Below are 20,152 nucleotides of genomic sequence, written 5' to 3'. Positions count from 1 at the left end.
GTTCATTTTTTCGGATGACTTCCTCCTGCCTAAGCTTCTTTCCGATGGCTGTAATCGCTTTTTCAACTTCGGTCCATATCCCTTTGGCTTTCACCATAAGCTCCATGATATTTTCGGGTGTAAAGTGTTCCCCGGTTGTAGCTTCTAATGTAGCCCTTTGGGTTTCGAATCTGGGGCAGTGAAAAAAGACGTGTTCTGCGTCCTCTGGAATGTTTGCACACTGTGGGCAATATGGCGAATCATCACGCCCAAATCGATACAGATATGCTCGATAGCCTCCGTGTCCGCACAAGAATTGAGTTAGGTCGAAACCTACTTCGCCGTGAGGTCGCTCGATCCATTTCCGGATATCCCATATGATTTTGTGGGTCCAACGGCCTTTTTCTGACTCGTCCCACGTCTCTTGCCATTCCGCGACAGTTTCAGCTCGTGCGAACTGTCGCCGACGGGCAGGAGATTCTCCGGTGAGGTACGTTCGATCATTCCTGCTTGTTCTGTAAGCGCAACATGTCCGGAGTACACTTATACGATACGCAGCTCCAATCTTTTTCTTATTTATTATATTTTCCAGTGCATCTGCCCATACTGGGGCTGCATACAGTAGGATCGAACTGACCACCCTTGAAATAAGGAGTCGACGACTCGGCCTTGGGCCACCTATATTTGGTGGCATTCTCGCAACCAGCGCTCCGATGTTATATGCCTTGGTTGCTGCACCCTCCATATGCAATCTGAAATTCAACCTCTGGTCAATCATTACACCTAAGTACTTAAGTGCAGGCTTGGAATAAATTGTTTGCGTTCCAACTTTGATCTTCATGGAAGTGCACTTTCTCCGCTTGGTAATAAGTACTACTTCCGTCTTATGCTCTGCGAGCTGTAGACCAGCATTATCTAACCAGGATTTAATCTCATATACTGCTTCATTTGCATAGAGCTCGGCTTCCTCGAGAAGGCGTGCAACAACCGTCACACAAATATCGTCCGCGAAACCAATGGAGGCCACACCAGTTGGAAGGTCTAGGGTTTGTACCCCGTTATACATAATAATCCACAAGAGTGGCCCTAGGACAGACCCTTGTGGAACTCCGCATGTCGTTTGGTAGGATTTCATTCCTTCATCTGATTCGCAGCACAGAGTCCTATCGATTAGGAAGTCGGCAACAATACGCACCAGGTACTTCGCCACGCCTAAGTTAATTAGGGACTCAAGTATCTTGCTCCATCTAGCGGAATTGAAGGCATTCTTCACATCAAGTGTAATCACTGCACAACATTTGCCCTCGTCAAGTGCGGTCTTAGCTGTGTTAGCTACTAGGACAAGTGCATCCGTTGTAGACCTCCCCTTTCGAAAACCGAACTGATTTTCGGAGAGACCGCCATCTTTTTCGGCAATTCGAATTAATCTGTTATAGATTACTCGTTCGAATAGTTTGCCAGTATTATTTAGAAGGCATATCGGCCTGTAGGACGAAGCATCACGCAAAGGTTTGTTTGGCTTGGGGATTAGAATTAATTTCTGCTTCTTCCATTGTGTAGGAAATACTCCTTCTTTAAGGTATGTGGTGAACGCCTCGGCAAACATATTTGGAGCTATTTTTACTGCTGCCTTCAGAGCTTTATTGGGGATGCTATCCAAGCCAGGTGCTTTATTTCCAACAATTTTATCCGCAGCTTCGAGGACCTCCTTTTCGCTTACAACGGGAACTTCGCCGGTGTCTATCTCGATAGTGGGAAGGTTAGCGGTACTCACATTCTGTGGGAAAAGATCCGTTACTATTCCATCAAGCAGAGTAGGGGAAGAGATCGGTGGGGAGCGTTTGCCTTTAACTTTCGATATTACGGTTTTATAGGCGCCACCCCAGGGGTTCGTGTCAGCCTCATTACATAGTCGCTTAAAGTGTTCGCTTTTACTTTTCATGATGGCCACATGTAGTTTCTTCCGTCTGTCTGTCTGTCTGTCTGTCTGTCTGTCTGTATGTCACAAGCACTTTTCTCAGAAACGGCTGTACCGATTGGCACGAAATTTGGTGAGAAGGTGGGAACTGTGGACCGCCAGACAAGACATGTAGTGAGTGATATCCTTCTACGTTGAGATTTAGGGGGGTACATGTAAAAGGGGGGTGAACAAATTTTTTTCACCGAATATAGTCATGTGGGATATCAAATGAAAGGTCTCGGGGAGTGGGAAGGGTGGAAAGTGACGATTTCTTTAACGGACCCATTCTCAGAAACTACCCACCGGAAAAATCTGAAAAAAATCATGAAGCTACCTCTATATAGTGCCCAGGCCTCAAAATACTCTCCATATCGATATCTGCTCAAATTAAGTTAATAATAGTATATTACCATGTTTCTGAGGAAATTGAGTAAAACTCCCTTTAAGTTTATCCCAGAGTTATAGAAATTGGTAATAGTATAAAATATAATATGAAGCATATTATCCCCAAGTTTGATCAAAATCATGCTATTAGTAACAAAGTTACAGTAGCTCAAAGTTGACTTTACCGTGTAAATTTATTGCAACTGAATATCATTATCACACTAAAGTGGGTAGTCAGACATGCTAAATGCATATACATAACGGGCTACGTACAAATGGGATAGTTCTTCATTCAAATATACTCACAGAAGAAGCAAACAAAACCTTTCATACTTAAAGCGCCCAGCTTCTGGTTTCCCGACTTGTTTATATTTTGGTAAGAACTGTCACAAACAGGCAGCATATGCTTTCGGCATAATTTTTTTTGTAAGATACTTCACAAGCTGTCCTTTGAGAGCCTTTACAGGATGACAAATTGTCTCTGTTATTTTTCATAAATTTCTGTTTCTATGACCTATGGTAAATTTATAACATATAATTTGAATTGTATAAGGGGAACAGCAAACCTTTGGCCAATTCCTTCAACTCATCTCTAATCGACGCTTCGCAATAAAGTCAGGATTGATGCACCGCTACGAGGAGTTTATTTTTTCAATGAATATTAAATAAAAGGTTTTGATTAGTACCTTCCAAAGTTATGACATATAATGCAGAGGGGCAAGAGCGGAGGTTGGAAATCGATCATTTCTTTCACAAACCCTCAGAAACCGAAACAACCGAAAAATGTGAAAAAAAATTATAAAGCTGTCCTGGTATGACACTGTAAGGCTGCCGTTGCTTATTATTTTTTTAAGCTTGTGTGCTAAGCCCAAAACGGGGGGTCCGTGGACTAAAACGAGGGTGTAAGTTGCTCCTAATTTGATCCGGTCCGATATCAAGTGGGTGCGGACTTAGAATCCTCAATCTTAACATTATACGATGGTTTTAAAACACCCTCCATGCCGCTACCTATTTGAATAAAGTTGTTAACAGTGTATTATTACAGTTTTTAGAAAGTGTCTGGACTCCCGCTTAAGCACATGCTATGAATTATGAACTTTTGTATTACAACAATATACGCTATCATATAGAGCATGATACTACCAAGTTTGGTTGAAATCGCATCTTTACTTACAAAGTTACAGCAACTCAAATTTGTCCCTTTTGTGCAAATTTGCTGGAAATTTTTCACTGGCCTAATGGGATCTAGCAAACGAGCAACAATTGCCCAAGCAACTACGTCTGATATATTTCAGTGGTAATTTTCCCCAAATTGGACAGGTAGGTACCGAATACGCAGGGCCGTAGAGAGAAAATCCGAGCCCGAGGTGGAAATTATTTGGAAAACAGGGCCCGGGGTGAAATTATCCACGTGGGGGTTTAGCCCTAGCTTCCATTGAAATTTCTGCTGCGGACCCTCGAGAAAAGTTAGGGTTCGAGGGGAATTCCCCTTTCCACCCCCACTTGTCAGGCTTACGAATATGTCAGTATTTGAACATAACTTTGCTTGTTTCTTGCTTTATTATTGATTTCCACCTACATATACAGAGGCCAGCATCCGTATTCGTACACCGTGAGTATTGAGGGAAAAAATTAAGTAATCATGAAAAAATAAAGAATTTTAAACATTATTTTTACATTGCGTAAATTTTATTTAAATACAATATCTAAATCCAATTAAATTTACAAAATAATATTCAAATTCAATTACTCAACAATAAAATAAAATCCAAAAATTAAGTATTCAGTTAAACTGTCGTATAACTAAACGATGCATTCGTATTCGTACGTTATGAATTTCGAGAAAAAACAACGAGAAAATTAAGCATTTAGTATTTAGTCGGGTAGCCTTTGTTTTTAATAACATGTTTTAATCGATTTGGCATCGACCTCACCAATTTTTATGTAAATAGAGGGGATATTGCACTCCATTCTTTTCCGATTGCATCTTTCAAGTCTGCCGCGTTTTTTATATTATATTTTTTTAACCCTCTTTTAATTTCCGACCACAAATGTTCTATCGGATTAATGTCCGGTGATTGGGGGGGTGTCTGTAATACTTTAGGGCAATTATAAAGTAACCATAAACGCGAATTGAGAGCCGTGTGTTTCGGATCGTTATCTTGATAAAAAATAAAGTTATCTTGTATTCGTAATTTTTCCGCGCTTGGGTTTAAATTACATTTTAAGATATTCACATATTTGGCAGCATCCATTATTCCATCAATGAAATGCAAATTGCCCGTTCCTGCTGCAGAAAAACACCCCCACACCATAGCAGATCCTCCGCCATGCTTTGCGGTGGGTATTAGGTTCTTCGGATGCAAGCTTGAATTCTTCTCTCGCCAAATTTTTCCAATTCCGTTCGAGGTGATGATATTAAATTTACTTTCGTCTGTAAATATTACCTGTTTCCAGAAGTCGTAATCCTTGTGAATATATCTTTTCGCGAAATCTAACCGTTTAATTCTATTTACTTTATTGATATACGGTTTCTCTTTTGGTACAGAGTTAAAGAGACCATACCTTTTAAGTGTCCTTCGGACGGTATCAACAGAAACTATTTTATTAAAATGTTGGTGGAGTCTTGCGGTTATCGTTGTAGCACATTCCTTAGGATTTTTTTTTATTTGCCTTAAAATAAAACGTTCGTCTCGCGGTGTCAACTTTTTCCGTCCTAAATTTCTCGGCTTATTTCCCAGCATATTCTCCGACTTGTACTTTTGAATTATATACTGAATCGTTGATTTAGCTCGACCAACGATATTACTTATCTCGCTTAACGATTTTCCCTGATTATGTAGGGATACAACGATTTCACGGGTCTCTATTGAAGTTTCCTTGCCTTTTCTGCCCATCCTGCACTTTTTATCACTCCGAACACTTGTTTCGAACTACAATGACGTTTTTGAGTGCTAGAAAAATTCTAGAACAGAAATCATTTCTAAGAATATACCCAAAAATTCAACAGCTGAAATATAACGGGACATTTTTTGCTCGTACGAATACGAATGCGTCGTCGAGTATCGATCATGATTTTTGTTAATTGCTGTTCTTTCGTCAAGTACAGTTTGTGGTGAATTTAGGAAAAAAAAAATTCACAGCATAAGTGATCTTCTGTATATAACTAAGACATAAATGAATTTAGGTGTGCATTTTCAGTTATAACTGTCGCGAAGAACAATTTTTATTTTATAGTGTCTCAAAAGAAATATTTCATACGAATACGATTGCTGCCGACTGTATATATCAATCACTCGCATATCCATAGGCGAAAGGAATAAATCGCTAAATCCCATGGTGTTCGTAATTGAGAAACTTCAACAACAACGTAATGATGGACATGGACGGTGTATTGTTTCCCTTCGGAAAGGAGCATTATTCAATGCTATAATAATAAAGGCTTCTGTACAAACATCCGGGTATAACATGTTTTGTCCCTTAAGCGAACAGCCCGGCAATAGTAATTTAAATAAATTTATTAACAGATCGCAAAGCTCAACAGACATTGAAAGCTCTCATGCCTGCCTCCACGAACAGACACACTCCCCATAGTCAATTGCAATGACGGACTATTTGTAGCTTTTTATTTTCATTTGCTTTGAAATTGCTTCAGTTTAATTTACTAGTAAAACTTCCCCCAAAGCTAACTGTTATTTCCAGCCACTGCTTCTGTGTACTACCCCCAAGCACATCCAACGGCCATTCCGTAATGTAATCAATTTTATCTCGATCGATGGGGGTCGTAAATTTTCTCATCTCGCGAAAAAGACGCGAGGGCAGCATCAGGACGAAGTGGTGGTAGCAGTGAACGGCTGCTGCAGAGGGATGGTACCTAGTCCCGATTCATCTAGCTCCAATGTCGGAAGCTGGGCGATAAACTATTATATATATACTTTTCACTTGCCATATAAATAAATGGGAGACATGTGTTTGGCCACCATTTCCCGAATTAGGTCGTAAAAACGATAGAAAAATGATCTCTCAATGTCTGTGGCAAAATATGATGGACGAATGTACGAACGGAAGGATATGTTGCCATGAAATTATGATATTTGTGTATGGACTATGGAAGCTGTGCTTTCTTTCGTTCAAGTGCGTATTGGAATGTGCACATCGTAAAATCTTTGTGAGTATGAATAATGAATCGTTCTTTGGAAATGGCTGGAGTCGGGAAGATTTATGGTGTAATCTGGATTACATGCAATCATCTAATTGTTATTGTGAGTTTTTTCTTGTTGTTAAATCAGCCTTGGTTTTTTTTAAATATTCCTTTTAAAAAGCTTCTTTCAATTCAGGATCCTAAGTCCTGGAGATATTTTCACACTTAACTCCAAAACCTAACTAATAGGCTGCAGTCGCGAAATTAGAGAACAGATTCCTCGACGCTAAGCATTCTCAAGTTTGATAAGCTCTAAATATTCCCTCCTTATAACAAAAGGCGACTTAAGAGAATAGACATTTTTGGGCTAGCAACCTGCAAACAACGTGACATCCTTGCTACTGAAATGTCAGCAGCTCCCTGAACAGAGGCAAGCATCATGCATACGACCTTTGGCTATAAAAAACGGTTTTTGATTGGTTTTTGGAATACGCATATCCCCCTTGTCAAGGATATCGAGGGCCCCCAGTAACTTCAGTGTGAGTTCCGGCGATACCGGCCAGGCATTTTGGGACTAAGTGAAGTGAGATGATGATACTCTGCAGAGCTCTTCTTTTTTCTTCTTTTTCTTCAGCCTTTGTCCCGTTCACAAGCGGGGTCGGCTCGTCGTGATCGGCTTCGCCATTTGGCTCTATCGAATGCCTGATCTGGGTGCAATCTCGAGGCTTTCAAATCCCCATCCAGCGTATCAAGCCACCGTTGCTTAGGTCTGCCTTTTGGTCGTTTACCATCGACTTCGATGTTCAGACCAATCTTAGCAAGTGAATTCTCGTTTGCACGAATTGCGTGACCATACCATCGAAGACGCCTCTCTCGCAACTTTTCCACGATCGGTGCAACCCCATAACGATCGCGGATATCCTCATTTCGGATGTGATCTAAACGTGTCACGCCACTAGTCCAACGTAGCATCTTCGTCTCCATTACCGCAAGACGCCGTTCATTGTCTTTTATGGTTGGCCAACACTCAGAACCATAGAGAGCGACTGGACGGACGACATTGCGGTAAATTTTAGATTTGAAACGTTCGTTGATACGTCGATCACAAAGGACACCAGTTGTTGAACGCCACTTCATCCAGGTTGCGTTAATGCGTGAAGCAATTTCATAACGCAGCTCTCCATTGGCTGATAGCGTTGACCCGAGGTATTTAAATCGCTCAGTTCTGGGCAGATCACTGCCGCTGACAGTGATTGTGCCTGTTTCATGGGGATCGGTCGTCAAAAATCCAGTTTTGTTTAAATTCAATCTGAGACCGTGTTGCATGAGGCGATCATTCCATTTTTGAACAAGTTGCTCGAGATCATTTTTGCTATCAGATGCTAGGAAAACATCATCTGCATAAAGCAGTGTGTAGGGCGCTGGACGTTGGATATCCCGTGTGACGGTGTCCATAACAAGGACAAAGAGGAGTGGTGAGAGGGCACTTCCTTGATGAACTCCAACAGAGACACGAAGCGGTTTTGATACACCCGCCATACTTCGAACTTTACTTTTCGGATCGTGGTAGAGCAATTGAACCCAGCGCACGAGTTCTTCTGGCACGAAGTGTTGTCGTAAGGCATACCAGATGAGTTCGTGTGGTACACGGTCAAACGCTTTCTCTAGATCCAGAAATGCAATGTAAAGAGGGCGATGCTTCTCACGGTGTTTCTCCATGAGTAACCGCGCAGCGTGTATTGCGTCAGTAGTTCCGCAGTTCTTGACAAATCCGGCTTGATTCACGGTTATTTCAACGATTTCGCGAATACGGTTGTCAAGAATGCGTTCAAAAATCTTCATGGTATGGGAAAGTAACCGGATCGGACGGTAATTTGAACATTCCGCTGGGCTACCTTTCTTTTTCCATATTGGAACAGTGGTACTTTCTTGCCAGTCAGATGGTGTTCTTCCTTCCTGAATAACCCGGTTAACCCGGTTAAAGAATTCACTGAGCCACAGTGTTGGGTCCCAGCTCTTCGCTTTCCAGAGCTCAGATGCGATGTCGTCAGGTCCTGTTGCTTTCCCCGATTTCATTTGTTTTATTGCCTCCTCGACTTCAGTTGCGCTGACTGGTGGAACTGCTCCAAATGTCGGCAATGATTGTGGAAGTGGAGGATGAGCAAATTCTTCAGTTGAAATCTGCTCGAAGTATTCTCGCCATCTATCCGTTGCGGCTCGACGGTTGGTAAGCAAAGTACCGTTCTTATCATTAACACAACAGAAATGTTCGATATCCTGTGTGCGTTCATCACGGGTTTTAGCAAGTCGATAAAGATCTCTCTCGCCATCCCGAGTGTCCAGTTTATCGTAAAGATTTTTGAAATGGTTCGCTCGGGTGACAGCGACCGCTTTCTTTGCCTCCCGGTTGGCATTCTTATAAATTTGCCAATTAGCAGGTGTTTTATCGTCGAGAAATTTGTGGTAGAGGCGTTTCTTTTCACGGACCTTCATTTCAACATCATCATTCCAAAGCCAAGTATCTCGGTTGATGTACCGCTTACCCGGCTTGGCGACCCCGAGGGTTGCAGAGGCCGCTTTGTGGATCGTGTCTTTCATTTGGTTCCATGATTCTTCCACATTCGTAATTGTTGGCAATCGTATGAGCGAGACCGTTTCTTCTTTCTCCTCACCAAATCGCCACCATTTATTGCGCGGCGGGCCAGTGCGTTCCTCACGCTGTTTTATCGGTGGCTTAATTCGCAGGACGGCAATCAACGGTCGATGTTGAGGTGCGATGGTCTCATAGGGAACGACTTTGCAATCAGTGACAGTGGTAAAATGTTGGCGTCTTATGAGAATATAGTCGATTTGCGTTTTATTGTTCCCACTATAAAATGTGGGAAGGTGAGACAATCGTTTGATGAACCATGTATTCATAAGTACATGGTCATGGGTGTCCGCAAAATCGATTATACGCTCGCCACCTTCATTGCGCGCTCCGAACCCCTTTCCCCCATGGCACCTGTTACCGTCTGCCTTTTCACCCACATGACCATTAAGGTCGCCGGCAATGATTATGTAATCGTCAGCAGGCACGTGACAAGTCTTTTCATCGAGAAGTTGCCAGAAGGCATCTTTCTCGGCATCAGGTCGACCTGTTTGTGGAGCGTACGCGGTGAAGAAGTGAATAGTGCGATGAGCTGATATAATGGTGAGCTTCATCAGCCGATCATCAAATCGTTCGACTTCTTTAATGGCATCACGGAAACCCTCTGAGATGGCAATGCCAACACCATATTGAGTGAGAAGTTTGTAGCCATTTTTACCGCGTTCGCGTTCAATGTCGCAGCTTTTGGAACCAGACCATCGGGTTTCTTGCAGAGCGCAGATGTCAATGCACCTTTTCCGAAGGGCTTTTGCGAGTTCCTCCGTCTTTCCAGTTAGGGTACCAACATTTAGCGTGCAGACACGTATTTGTTTTGTTCGTTGTGTGCGGACTAACTTGCTTACGTCCTGACGCCGTCCATGCGTCAAGAACCCTTGCCCATTTCTCGACAGGACCGGGGCCCGTCCTGCCGCGTCGACTGAGGTGGACGCCCTAGCATTTCTCCGAGGGACTCAATCCGATCACCAAGTTTGTAACGACATTCTATGCATTTTCTTGGTCCACCTGTCGCGGGGCCTGTCACCAAGAGAGATCAGGTAGGATTTAGCATAGTAGAATAGCTCCAACTATACTCTATTTATCTCTTTCCCTGATCTCAGCATTTTATTTTTGTTTGACTGAGGATAGTACGAGCCTGAAACCCTCCTCCTTTACCTGGGCTTGGGACCAGCATACTATGTTAATAGCATGGCGGAGTTCTCTGCAGAGCTCTTCTCTCCCTCTTAAGGGAATGTGCATAGTACATGTAGTTGGTAGTATCCACACTAAATGGTCCTGGACTTGCGAACGTATTGGAGAGCTTATTCGTACAAATCGTAGGTCTATGGTCCGGTGCTTAGATACCTGTAGATACTGCTAGATGTTAGGGCGTATGATGAGTTCGAATAAGCTTCCCCGATACACTCGCATACCAACCATTGGATACTTTTGCAGGCTCTTAGTAGAGTCTGGTAGATGGGTTGATGGTGGTATTTGATGCGATGGGTGTTCCAGACTTTACATCACCTTCTAGATATGATATTGTGACCACGATGGGTAACCTAAATTTCTAAATTCAGCTCAACGCGGTGTTGAGGTTTGGCAAACCATACTCCTTAAGGAACTGGGTAACGTGGTTGTTGGTTTCTCCGTGTTGCCGAACAAGTCATACGATAGAAGGGATCGGACCACTTTAGCTGAAAGCAATATCCTACAGTGTTAGTGTGTCCGCTGCCACTCGGCAACATTAATGCAAGTGCTGTGTTGGTACTAGGTACCTTTTGACATGAATACTTTTGGTGCTCCCTAAAGTCTAGTTTAGCGTAAATTCTCACCCCCAGATATTTGATAATCGACTTGGGTTGTTTTTTTTCCTACGGTTCATCATTAAGACCGCTTCCGTTTTCTCATGCGCCAAGGTCAATCCGGCCTTTTCCAGATAGGTTTTTACCACTCTCACCGTCTCCAACGCGTAAACATCCATATTAAAATACCTTTGTGTGTGGTTGAAACCTTGGCATCTTTTGCCCTAGGATATTAGGTTGTTGACTTTGCTCAATGTTTCCATTTTGATCTTATTCAGCTACATGCGAATCTGGAGCGGCTTTTTAAGGTGATGTTGCTGGGTATCCTGAATTTCAAGGTGGATTATGACAATACCTTGCCCGGGTATATGATGGGAAGGTATAGTCTTGGTGACTGTAACAACAGCAGTGAAAGGTTTGTAGATTTGTGCAAGTTTCAACGCCTCGCGATGGCGCATTGTTCAAGTTGGCTGATTTTCGATGATTTAACATTCGGTGAAAACCCACTTTTCATGAATGGTCACCGTGATCATCCTTTTTCCCATCAACGAACTCAAGCGTAGCAAAGTCGCTCGCCTTGGAAATCTACCTGCGGAACTGCGCTTGCAACCCCCACAGTCCATGCAGCGTTGTTACTTCCACTTTGTTGTGAATCTGAGATCTTCCCCAGTAAATAAATAAAAGGGATAATGTTTAATATTCCGAAAAAGACACTCGTCTTAAGAGCAAAAATAGGAATTGTGTCTTCCCTGCTGTTGAAGAGGCGATGATCAAAATAAACGCATCGAAGAACGCCTCGAAAGCTTGATTAACTGAGAGCGGACTGGTTTCCGCTCTGGATTCACCTATAGCGACCACAATAACATCCTTTTGAAATGCTAGGAAAACATGATCTGCATAGCGCATGTGTAGGGCGGGTACAGGTCGTTGGATGTCTCATATGAAAGTGTCCATGGAAACAACAAAAGGGAGTGTTCGCCACGCCTCTTTGATGGACACTGATATAGGCGCGAAGCACTTTTGATATATCTACCACATTTCCAGCTTTTGTTTCAGGATCGTGATAGGACAATTTAACCTTGCGCACGAGTTCCTCTGGCAATAGATGTCACCGCGATGGATACAAAATGAGCTTTTTACTAAACTATCAAATGGCTCTTTTATACCCAGGAATTTAACGCAGAGAAGGCGATGGTTCCCAAGACTAAAGAACTCACTGATCCAAAGTATTGGGTCCGCACTCCTTCCTTTGAAGAGTTGAACTACGATGTCATTAGGTCCTGTTCCTTTCCTCGTGGTGGTGAAATTGCTCCAAATATCGCCAGTGTTTGTAAAAATGGTAATTAGGCAAATTCTATAGTTGAAATCAGCTCGAAATATTCCAATTTCTGCGTCGCTGTCCACCGTCATTAACGCCATGGAAAGGTTCCGTTCCTTCTCGCGCGACTGGTCGGATGTCATCGATCGCGTTCTTTGTTGTTTGGTTGGCATTCTTATAAATTTGTCAACTGGTCAGCGTTTTATCGACGATAAACTTATTATAAAATCGTTTCTTCTCCCAGACTTTTCAGTTGGGTATCATGCTCCGAAAACCAAGAATCACGGTTGATGGATCGCTTATCAGGTGTGGTGACTACGAGGGTTTTTTCATTATGCTGTTTTGTCGATCGTGTTTCTTGGTTCCACGACTCTTCGACATTCATAATGTATGGCAATCGTATAAGTGAGAAGACTCTTTCCACCATCATTTAATTTGAGACGTTTCTGTGGATTAATTCGAAACGCGGATGTCTTATGAGAATCGAGTCAATTTGCGTTTTACTGTTTCCTGAGATAATAGTCAAGTAGCTTTATCACCCGGTCATCAAGTCATTCGACTTCTTTAATGGTGTTACGGAAACACTCAGATATGCTGATGCGCAGCCCATATTGAATGCGTGGACACTCTATGTCGCAGTTTTTGACGCTACATCATGAAGTTTCTCTCAGAAGCAGATATCGGTGCGCTTCTTATGACGGACTTTTGCAAGTCAAGGTAGCAATACTAGAGTTCAGACACGGATTTGTTTTACTCGGACTAATTTGCTTTTCTCCTGACACCGTCCATGTCAAGAACCCTTCTCTCTCCACTGAACTTTTCCGCCCCCTCCCCCCTTTTTGCGGCGCCGAATGAAAAGGACGTCCTATCATTTTTCCGAAGCTTGTTAGAATGGACCTGCTATAAAGGGAGGTCAGGTAGGATTTAACATATTGGAGTCATTCCAACTATTTATTATTTATCTCCTTTCCTAATCACAGCACTTAATTTTTACGTTACTAACAATACTTACTAATAATAGTATTAAATCCATTGCCTCAAACCATCCCCCTTAATCTGTGCAAAATATTAAAAGCATTGAAAAATTTGTATATCTCCCATTGTTGCTTCTTACGACGGTGCCATCAAGTGTGATGTTGGTTGACGTATTGACAGCGCCAAATCACCCTTCGCTGCTTTGTACAAAATCTGGAAATGCAGTTTTCTCAACATTAGCATCGGATTGCGATTCTGTGAACGCTCTTTCCGTGCGAAAAGTATATGGAAAGTGACCGCCACTGTTATTCTAAAGGAATAATTTGGCTTCAACGAGGAACGTTGCCGACGAACGACTAAAATAGGATCTCCTCTTATCCCCTTTTAAGTTCCAGACCGCCAAAAGTGGTTGTTTGTAAGTAGTGTAATGATAGGGTTCGGCCAGCATGAGAAACGTGTGGCTACTGTTGCCTTATAGGAGTGTAGATAGACGGCCAAAGAGATTCATAAAGCGCCTAAACCACTATCCATAAGTGACCGATTCGTGTACTGAACGTTAAAATGAAGATCGGCCGAGAGAGGAGTGTCTGAGGTGTGTATGACAGCCGAACGTTGTGCAAGCTGTTCGTGCTGGAGTTTTTTTGGAATCCCGTGCGCAAACAGAAGCATTTAGCGAGTGAAATGAACGTCTCTACGCGTACCATGAATCCTATTTTACACGATGATCTCCAGTTAGGTGCCCACTGATGCTGTGAAAGCCATTTACTTACGTCTAAATTAAAAAAAATCCGTCTTTAACGATGCAAAAAACTCTGACCAAACACTTCAAAGAAAATAAACATCATAAAATCCTTTTTACGGATGAAAAAATCTTATCTATCGAAGAAAAATTTAATCGCCAAAATGACCGGGTATATAGAAGGCGGTGTATGAACACATGTTAGAGACCGTAGTTGAGCTTCTGAATGGAAGCTTGTTCGAGGGTAATGATTGGTGCTTTCAGTAAGGTTCTGCGTCAGCCCACAAGGGCAAGGAAATTCCAAATTGGTTATCGGTGAATATGCCAGATTTCATAGCATAGGCTGACTGGCCTTCCGGAAGCCCAGACTTAAATCCATTGGATTATTTTCTGTGAAGCTTTGTGTGAAGAACCACGGCGATCATTTCGAATAACTACTATGTACGCTACGCGTGGTTTCCTCAACAAAATCGTCATTGACGCATATGAGGCCAGCTGTCCGGCTAAGACAGTCAAGTCATCAAGGGGTGTACCATGGTGGAACAAGAACCTAGTCAGAATGAGAACAGAAACACGAAAACTCTTTAACCGGGCAAAACAAGCCGGGAACTGGCAGAGGTATAAAAATGCACTGACTGCGTATAGCAACGCGATCAGGGAAGCGAAACGGAACAGCTTCAGGGAATTCTGTGAAGGGATCGAGCATATCACAGGAGCAACCAGGCTGTACAAGGCTGTAGCCAAAGACGGGCCAATATCCTCTGCCTGCTTGAAAAAGGAACATGGAAAATTTACCGAGAATGAGGAGCATAGGGTACACCTGCTTCTCAGAACTCATTTCCCGGGGTCCTACCCCACGGTGGCAGGTGACAACATTCTGCCTGACACCCCAACAAGGAATAAAAGGGGAAGGAAGGAGAGCTGGAAACTAGCAAAACAGGTATGCTCAGAAGCTAGGCTAAGATAGACAGTGGGAACTTTTAAACCAATGAAATCTCCCGGAGTAGATGGCATTTTCCCAGCACTTATCTAGAGACGCCTAGAAATTATCTTAGAGTCTCTTCTGAGGGTGGCAAGGGGGATCATAGCACTGCGATACATACCAAGGGCATGGAGACGGGCAAAAGTGGTCTTTATTCCGAAAGCGGGTAAAAAGGATCCTTTTCACCCTAAATCTTTCAGACCGATTTGCCTAATATCGTTCGTTCTCAAAACGGCGGAGAAGGTCATAGACAACTATATTAGAACTAACGTTCTAAAGCGTAATCCCCTATATCACTGTCAACACGCTTACCGGGCAGGACGGTCAACTGAAACTGCTCTGTATCAGCTGACGTTTTTGGATATCGAAGGAGCATTCGACAAAACATCGCACACAAGAGAGATACAAAATGCCCTGAGCCGCAAAGGAGTGGGAAACACCCTGGCACTCTGGATGGGCAAAATGCTAGAAAGCAGGTAAATAGAGGTACGAACAGGTACAAATTCTATTATCATGAACACCACTCAAGGCTGTCCACAGGGTGGAGTACTATCGCTGCTGATGTGGAGTATGGTAGTGGATGAACTCCTGGACGTGTTAACAAATACTGGAATACAAGTCCAGGGTTACGCGGACGACATTGTTTTAACCTGTAGGGGCAAATATGAAGATACCCTATGTGATAGAATCCAAACTGGACTAAGGGTTACTAGTGCCTGGTGCAGAAAGGTGGGACTGCGGACCAACCCAACCAAAACCACCATAGTACCATTCACTAGGAGGCGTAAGCTTGATCGCCTGAGAGCCATAACATTATATGATATGGAGGTGAAACGAGAAACAGAGGTCAAATATTTGGGAATTACGCTAGACCAAAAATTACTCTGGAAGACACATATCGGAAAGCCACGAGGGCTCTGATGACTTGCAGATCCATAGCAGGAAAAAAATGGGGTTGCAGCCCGAAGATACTACTATGGATATATACTGCATTAGTAAGGCCAATGATTACCTATGGAGCGGTAATCTGGGCAGAAAGAACCGAACTCAGCACACAAGCCAGGGAATTATATAAGCTTCAAAGGCTGGCTAGCGTGTGTATCAGTGGGGCAATGAGGACATGCCCAACGGCATCTATGGAGGTCCTTCTGGGATTAACCCCTCTCCATCTGCACATACAGATGCAGGCAAGGACGGCAATATTCAGGATGGCCGGTAGTATGAGTGAGGCGGGGAGCTGCCTAAATCGAAGGAAGATTGATATTTTTTCTAGGCGGTATCCCGAATTACTGATACCAAGGGATAACATGACAACGAGGTTTCACTTCGACAAGAAGTTTGAAACACGTTGGAGTAACAAGGCAAACTGGGAGAGCGTGGCTGCGACATACGGCTTAAACCAGCAACTGATCACTTGGTACACTGACGGATCCCTCACAGCAGAGGGAGCGGGTGCCGGTGTCATTGGTCCAAGGAAAATGTACTTTGAGCCAATGGGCAGGTACACTAGCATATTCCCGGCGGAAATATACGCCATAGACAAATGTGCCTCCTTTAATCTGCAAAGGAAATACAGGGGGCAGAACATAGCTATTCTCACCGATAGCCAAGCAGCGATCAAGGCACTTAGGTCCAACCAGGTGAACTCTAAACTGGTATGGGAACGCCTTGAGAGACTGAATGCACTCGGCTCGTCCAACAAGGTCTGGATACTTTGGGTTCCAGGCCATGCTGGGTTGGAAGGCAACGAGGCAGCGGACGAACTAGCCAAGAAGGGAGCAGGGACGCCTTTACACGGGCCAGAACCCTTCTGTGGAATCAGAAACGGTTTCATGGCTATGAATCTAAGAAATGAAGAGGAACGGTTGAAGGAATTATACTGGGCGGGCCTACCAGGGATGGAGCAATCCAGGGTACGAACCCATGCGCACAAAGGATTGCTTAAACCTCACCAAAAAGAACCTCCGAATCATAGTGGGAATTCTCACTGGTCATTGTGGGCTGAACTATCATCTAGGGAAGCTAGTGATATCTACGGACACTGCCTGCAGGTTTTGTGAGGAGGAGGACGAAAACTCTATACACGTCCTGGGACAGTGTCCGGCACTTGTGCAAAGCAGGTCGAGGCTTCTGAGAGAACACTTAATACCAAATGCATGAAGTAGGGAACATACTAAAGTTCCTAACGGTTATACGCCTGCTTGAGATATTATGATCAATAGGTACACTATAACCAGTAAAAGGGGCACAATAGTTTTTCAAGGATGCGGTGCGACTTTCCCTTAACAGAATAATAATAATAATGTACGTTTACTTATTAGACTATTTTGTACCTTCTGGCATTCAACTTTGTATATGTCCATTTTAGTTAAGCTGTGTGGTCTGAATGATAGCCATTCCTTTAATAACACTCATCAGTGGACTTACCTTGGCAATCCAATATATTCTTTTTGCACAAATGGCGAAAAAACCACTTCTTTCTAATCACTTTCTTTTTATTCAAGACTACACAATTAAAAATAAATAACAGCCATTATTACAACTATGTAACTAGAATTCCAAATACTTATCTAAATAGGGTATTCTTTCAAAACACTACATAGTAGTTTCCGAGAATTTCGCTTAGTCAGACGCAAACAAAAACGTTTTTCCATCTCCAAATTAATTATCGTTATTACGTCCTTCCCAGATAATTTTGTCCATAGGGTGGTTCCTCATTTGTTTCTAAGTAGAATTTCCCACGCAACCTGAAATTAGCCATTTTTACAATTGGGTATCCACATTCGTGCGGACTATTTCAACTGCCCCCACCACCGACAACCAAAAGCATACTAGCAACAGTAAGGACTTCTTATATAATTTTTACCTTTTGTTAGCAGCGATGCCCATGAACGCTTCGACATCTGCGTGACAACAATCCTTTTCATCGAAATACTCTGAACGTTCACAACGACGTGATCGAAAGCCTTTTGGCCGTTTCAGAGACTCAATGAAATATTGCCAGGATCTCTGATGACTGCAACCCACTGTTGATGAGATGATAAGGCGGAAATCATAATCGTTTGATATAAAGCTTATTATCTTTCAAGTTTGATTTTACTCTTTAAGAAAAGGTTGTAAAAGTCATTTCCCGACTCTCTCACAAGGACTCGTTTATACAATAAGCTACGGGATTTCAAAAATTTACTCAATATTGAAAGAATACGCACAACAAACGCTTATTCATTAAACTACCGCGATTTAATACATCCTGAGTCCTGATTTATTTAACATATTTTACCTCTTCGCCCACAACTACCCCCTTTACTTCAATACTTACGGATAATTCCCAACCATCGATTGTTGGCTATCTCCTGTTCAACGCATCCTGGCTGTAGCGGGGTGCCACCGTTCGGATAGAAATCAGCATGTCCGATAGCATGCGGGTTGCCCAGTAAACCGCCGTCCGTATGAATAATGTCCACAAATTTTGCATCGGAAGGACTCAGTCGCCGATGGGGACTTCCCTGGTCGAACAAGGGAAATGCGGGATCAAGACCTGAATAATACAATAGAATGAAATCATTTTTTGTCTATTATTGGATATATCCTAACGGTGAAGTGACCGAACAAGAACCGTGAAAATAAGGAAGTCCTGAGCCCATACCAGTTCTGCAGTGAACTATGACCAGAACGAGTCCATACATTTTATTCCCATGTTCCTGGTGCACTTTCGGATTTCCGAATTCGTGACTTTTTCACATTTCACCTCCAATTGAGGGCCGGCAAACGGATAGCCCGGCAAAAACATTTCTGCCTCGATTTAATGATACCTATCCTTTGATTAGTGTAATTTTCGATAGCCTTTATTATGCGCTTGATCCAAGGAGCCCTTTCCGAGATTTATGGTGAAGCAGAAAGGTAGCATGAAAACACAGGCCAAGTCGGAAGAGCGCTGCAAGGAGGCTAAGCTATCAAATTTATGGCATCTAGGAGTACACCGTAATTTAAAGACCACCTTAACATAGGTATATCATACTAATTCATATCTGTAACTGTAGTGCGGTTTTAGTAAGCGGGCCTACTATACGGAAGATTTTATTAGTTTTACTTTTGCGAGGGAATCCACTTACGTGCAGATGTCAGCAGCTTGATTTATCGCTGATATAGCTGATAAGGGTATCCCAACACCGATTTTCCATTTCCTCTTTATGTAATTTGCTCATCCTCCACTTCCACAATCATTGCCGACATTTGGAGCAGTTCCACCAGTCAGCGCAACTGAAGTCGAGGACACAATAAAACAAATGAAATCGGGGAAAGCAACAGGACCTGACGACATCGCATCTGAGCTCTGGAAAGCGAAGAGCTGGGACCCAACACTGTGCCTCAGTGAATTCTTTAACCGGGTTATTCAGGAAGGAAGAACACCATCTGACTGGCAAGAAAGTACCACTGTTCCAATATGGTAAAAGAAAGGTAGCCCAGTAGAATGTTCAAATTACCGTCCGATCCGGTTACTTTCCCATACAAGAAGATTTTTGAACGCATTCTTGACAACCGTATTCGCGAAATCGTTGAAATAACCATAAATCAAGCCGGATTTGTCAAGAACTGCGGAACTACTGACGCAATAAACGCTGCGCGGTTACTCATGGAGAAACACCGTGAGAAGCATCGCCCTCTTTACATTGCCTTTCTGGATCTAGACAAAGCGTTTGACCGTGTACCACACGAACTCATCTGGTATGCTTTACGACAACACTTCGTGCCAGAAGAACTCGTGCCCTGGGTTCAATTGCTCTACCACGATCCGAAAAGTAAAGTTCGAAGTATGGCGGGTGTATGAAAACCGCTTCGTGTCTCCGTTGGTGTTCATCTTGGAAGCGCCCTCTCACCACTCCTCTTTGTCCTTGTTATGGACACCGTCACACGGGATATCCAACGTCCAGCGCCCTACACACTGCTTTATGCAGATGATGTTTTCCTAGCATCTGATAGCAAAAATGATCTCGAACAACTTGTTCAAAAATGGAATGATCGCCTCATGCAACACGGTCTCAGATTGAATTTAAACAAAATTGAATTCTTGACGACCGATCCCCATGAAACAGGCACAATCACTGTCAGCGGCAGTGGTCTGCCCAGAACAGAACCTGGATGAAGTGGCGTTCCACAACTGGTGTTCTTTGTGATCGACGTATCAACGAACGTCTCAAATCCAAAATTTATCGCAATGTCGTCCGTCCAGTCGCTCTCTATGG

At 43.1% G+C, this 20,152-nt stretch overlaps 2 protein-coding genes across 9 annotated transcripts in view; one reads left to right on the top strand and one right to left on the bottom strand.

Annotated features, from left to right (window-relative positions):
* Positions 1-20,152, top strand: part of LOC119654498 (myotubularin-related protein DDB_G0290005) — a 213,727-nt gene that overhangs the window by 94,797 nt on the left and 98,778 nt on the right. The gene's annotated exons all lie outside the window — the stretch shown is intronic.
* Positions 17,403-20,152, bottom strand: part of LOC119654501 (lipase member H-A) — a 60,436-nt gene continuing 57,686 nt past the window's right edge. Inside the window, exons 5-7 of the mRNA XM_038059934.1 lie at positions 18,229-18,447; positions 17,776-17,935; positions 17,403-17,656 (exon numbers count right to left, since the gene is read on the bottom strand). Coding sequence (XP_037915862.1) covers positions 17,584-17,656; positions 17,776-17,935; positions 18,229-18,447 — 452 coding nt within the window. The 3' untranslated portion in view covers positions 17,403-17,583. The remainder of the gene's footprint in view (positions 17,657-17,775; positions 17,936-18,228; positions 18,448-20,152) is intronic.

Source organism: Hermetia illucens, chromosome 4, assembly GCF_905115235.1.
Source record: "Hermetia illucens chromosome 4, iHerIll2.2.curated.20191125, whole genome shotgun sequence".
Taxonomy (NCBI): Eukaryota; Metazoa; Arthropoda; class Insecta; order Diptera; family Stratiomyidae; genus Hermetia; species Hermetia illucens.
The sequence above is the reverse complement of the archived record's forward strand: the minus strand, read 5'-3'. Positions and strand labels throughout refer to the sequence as shown.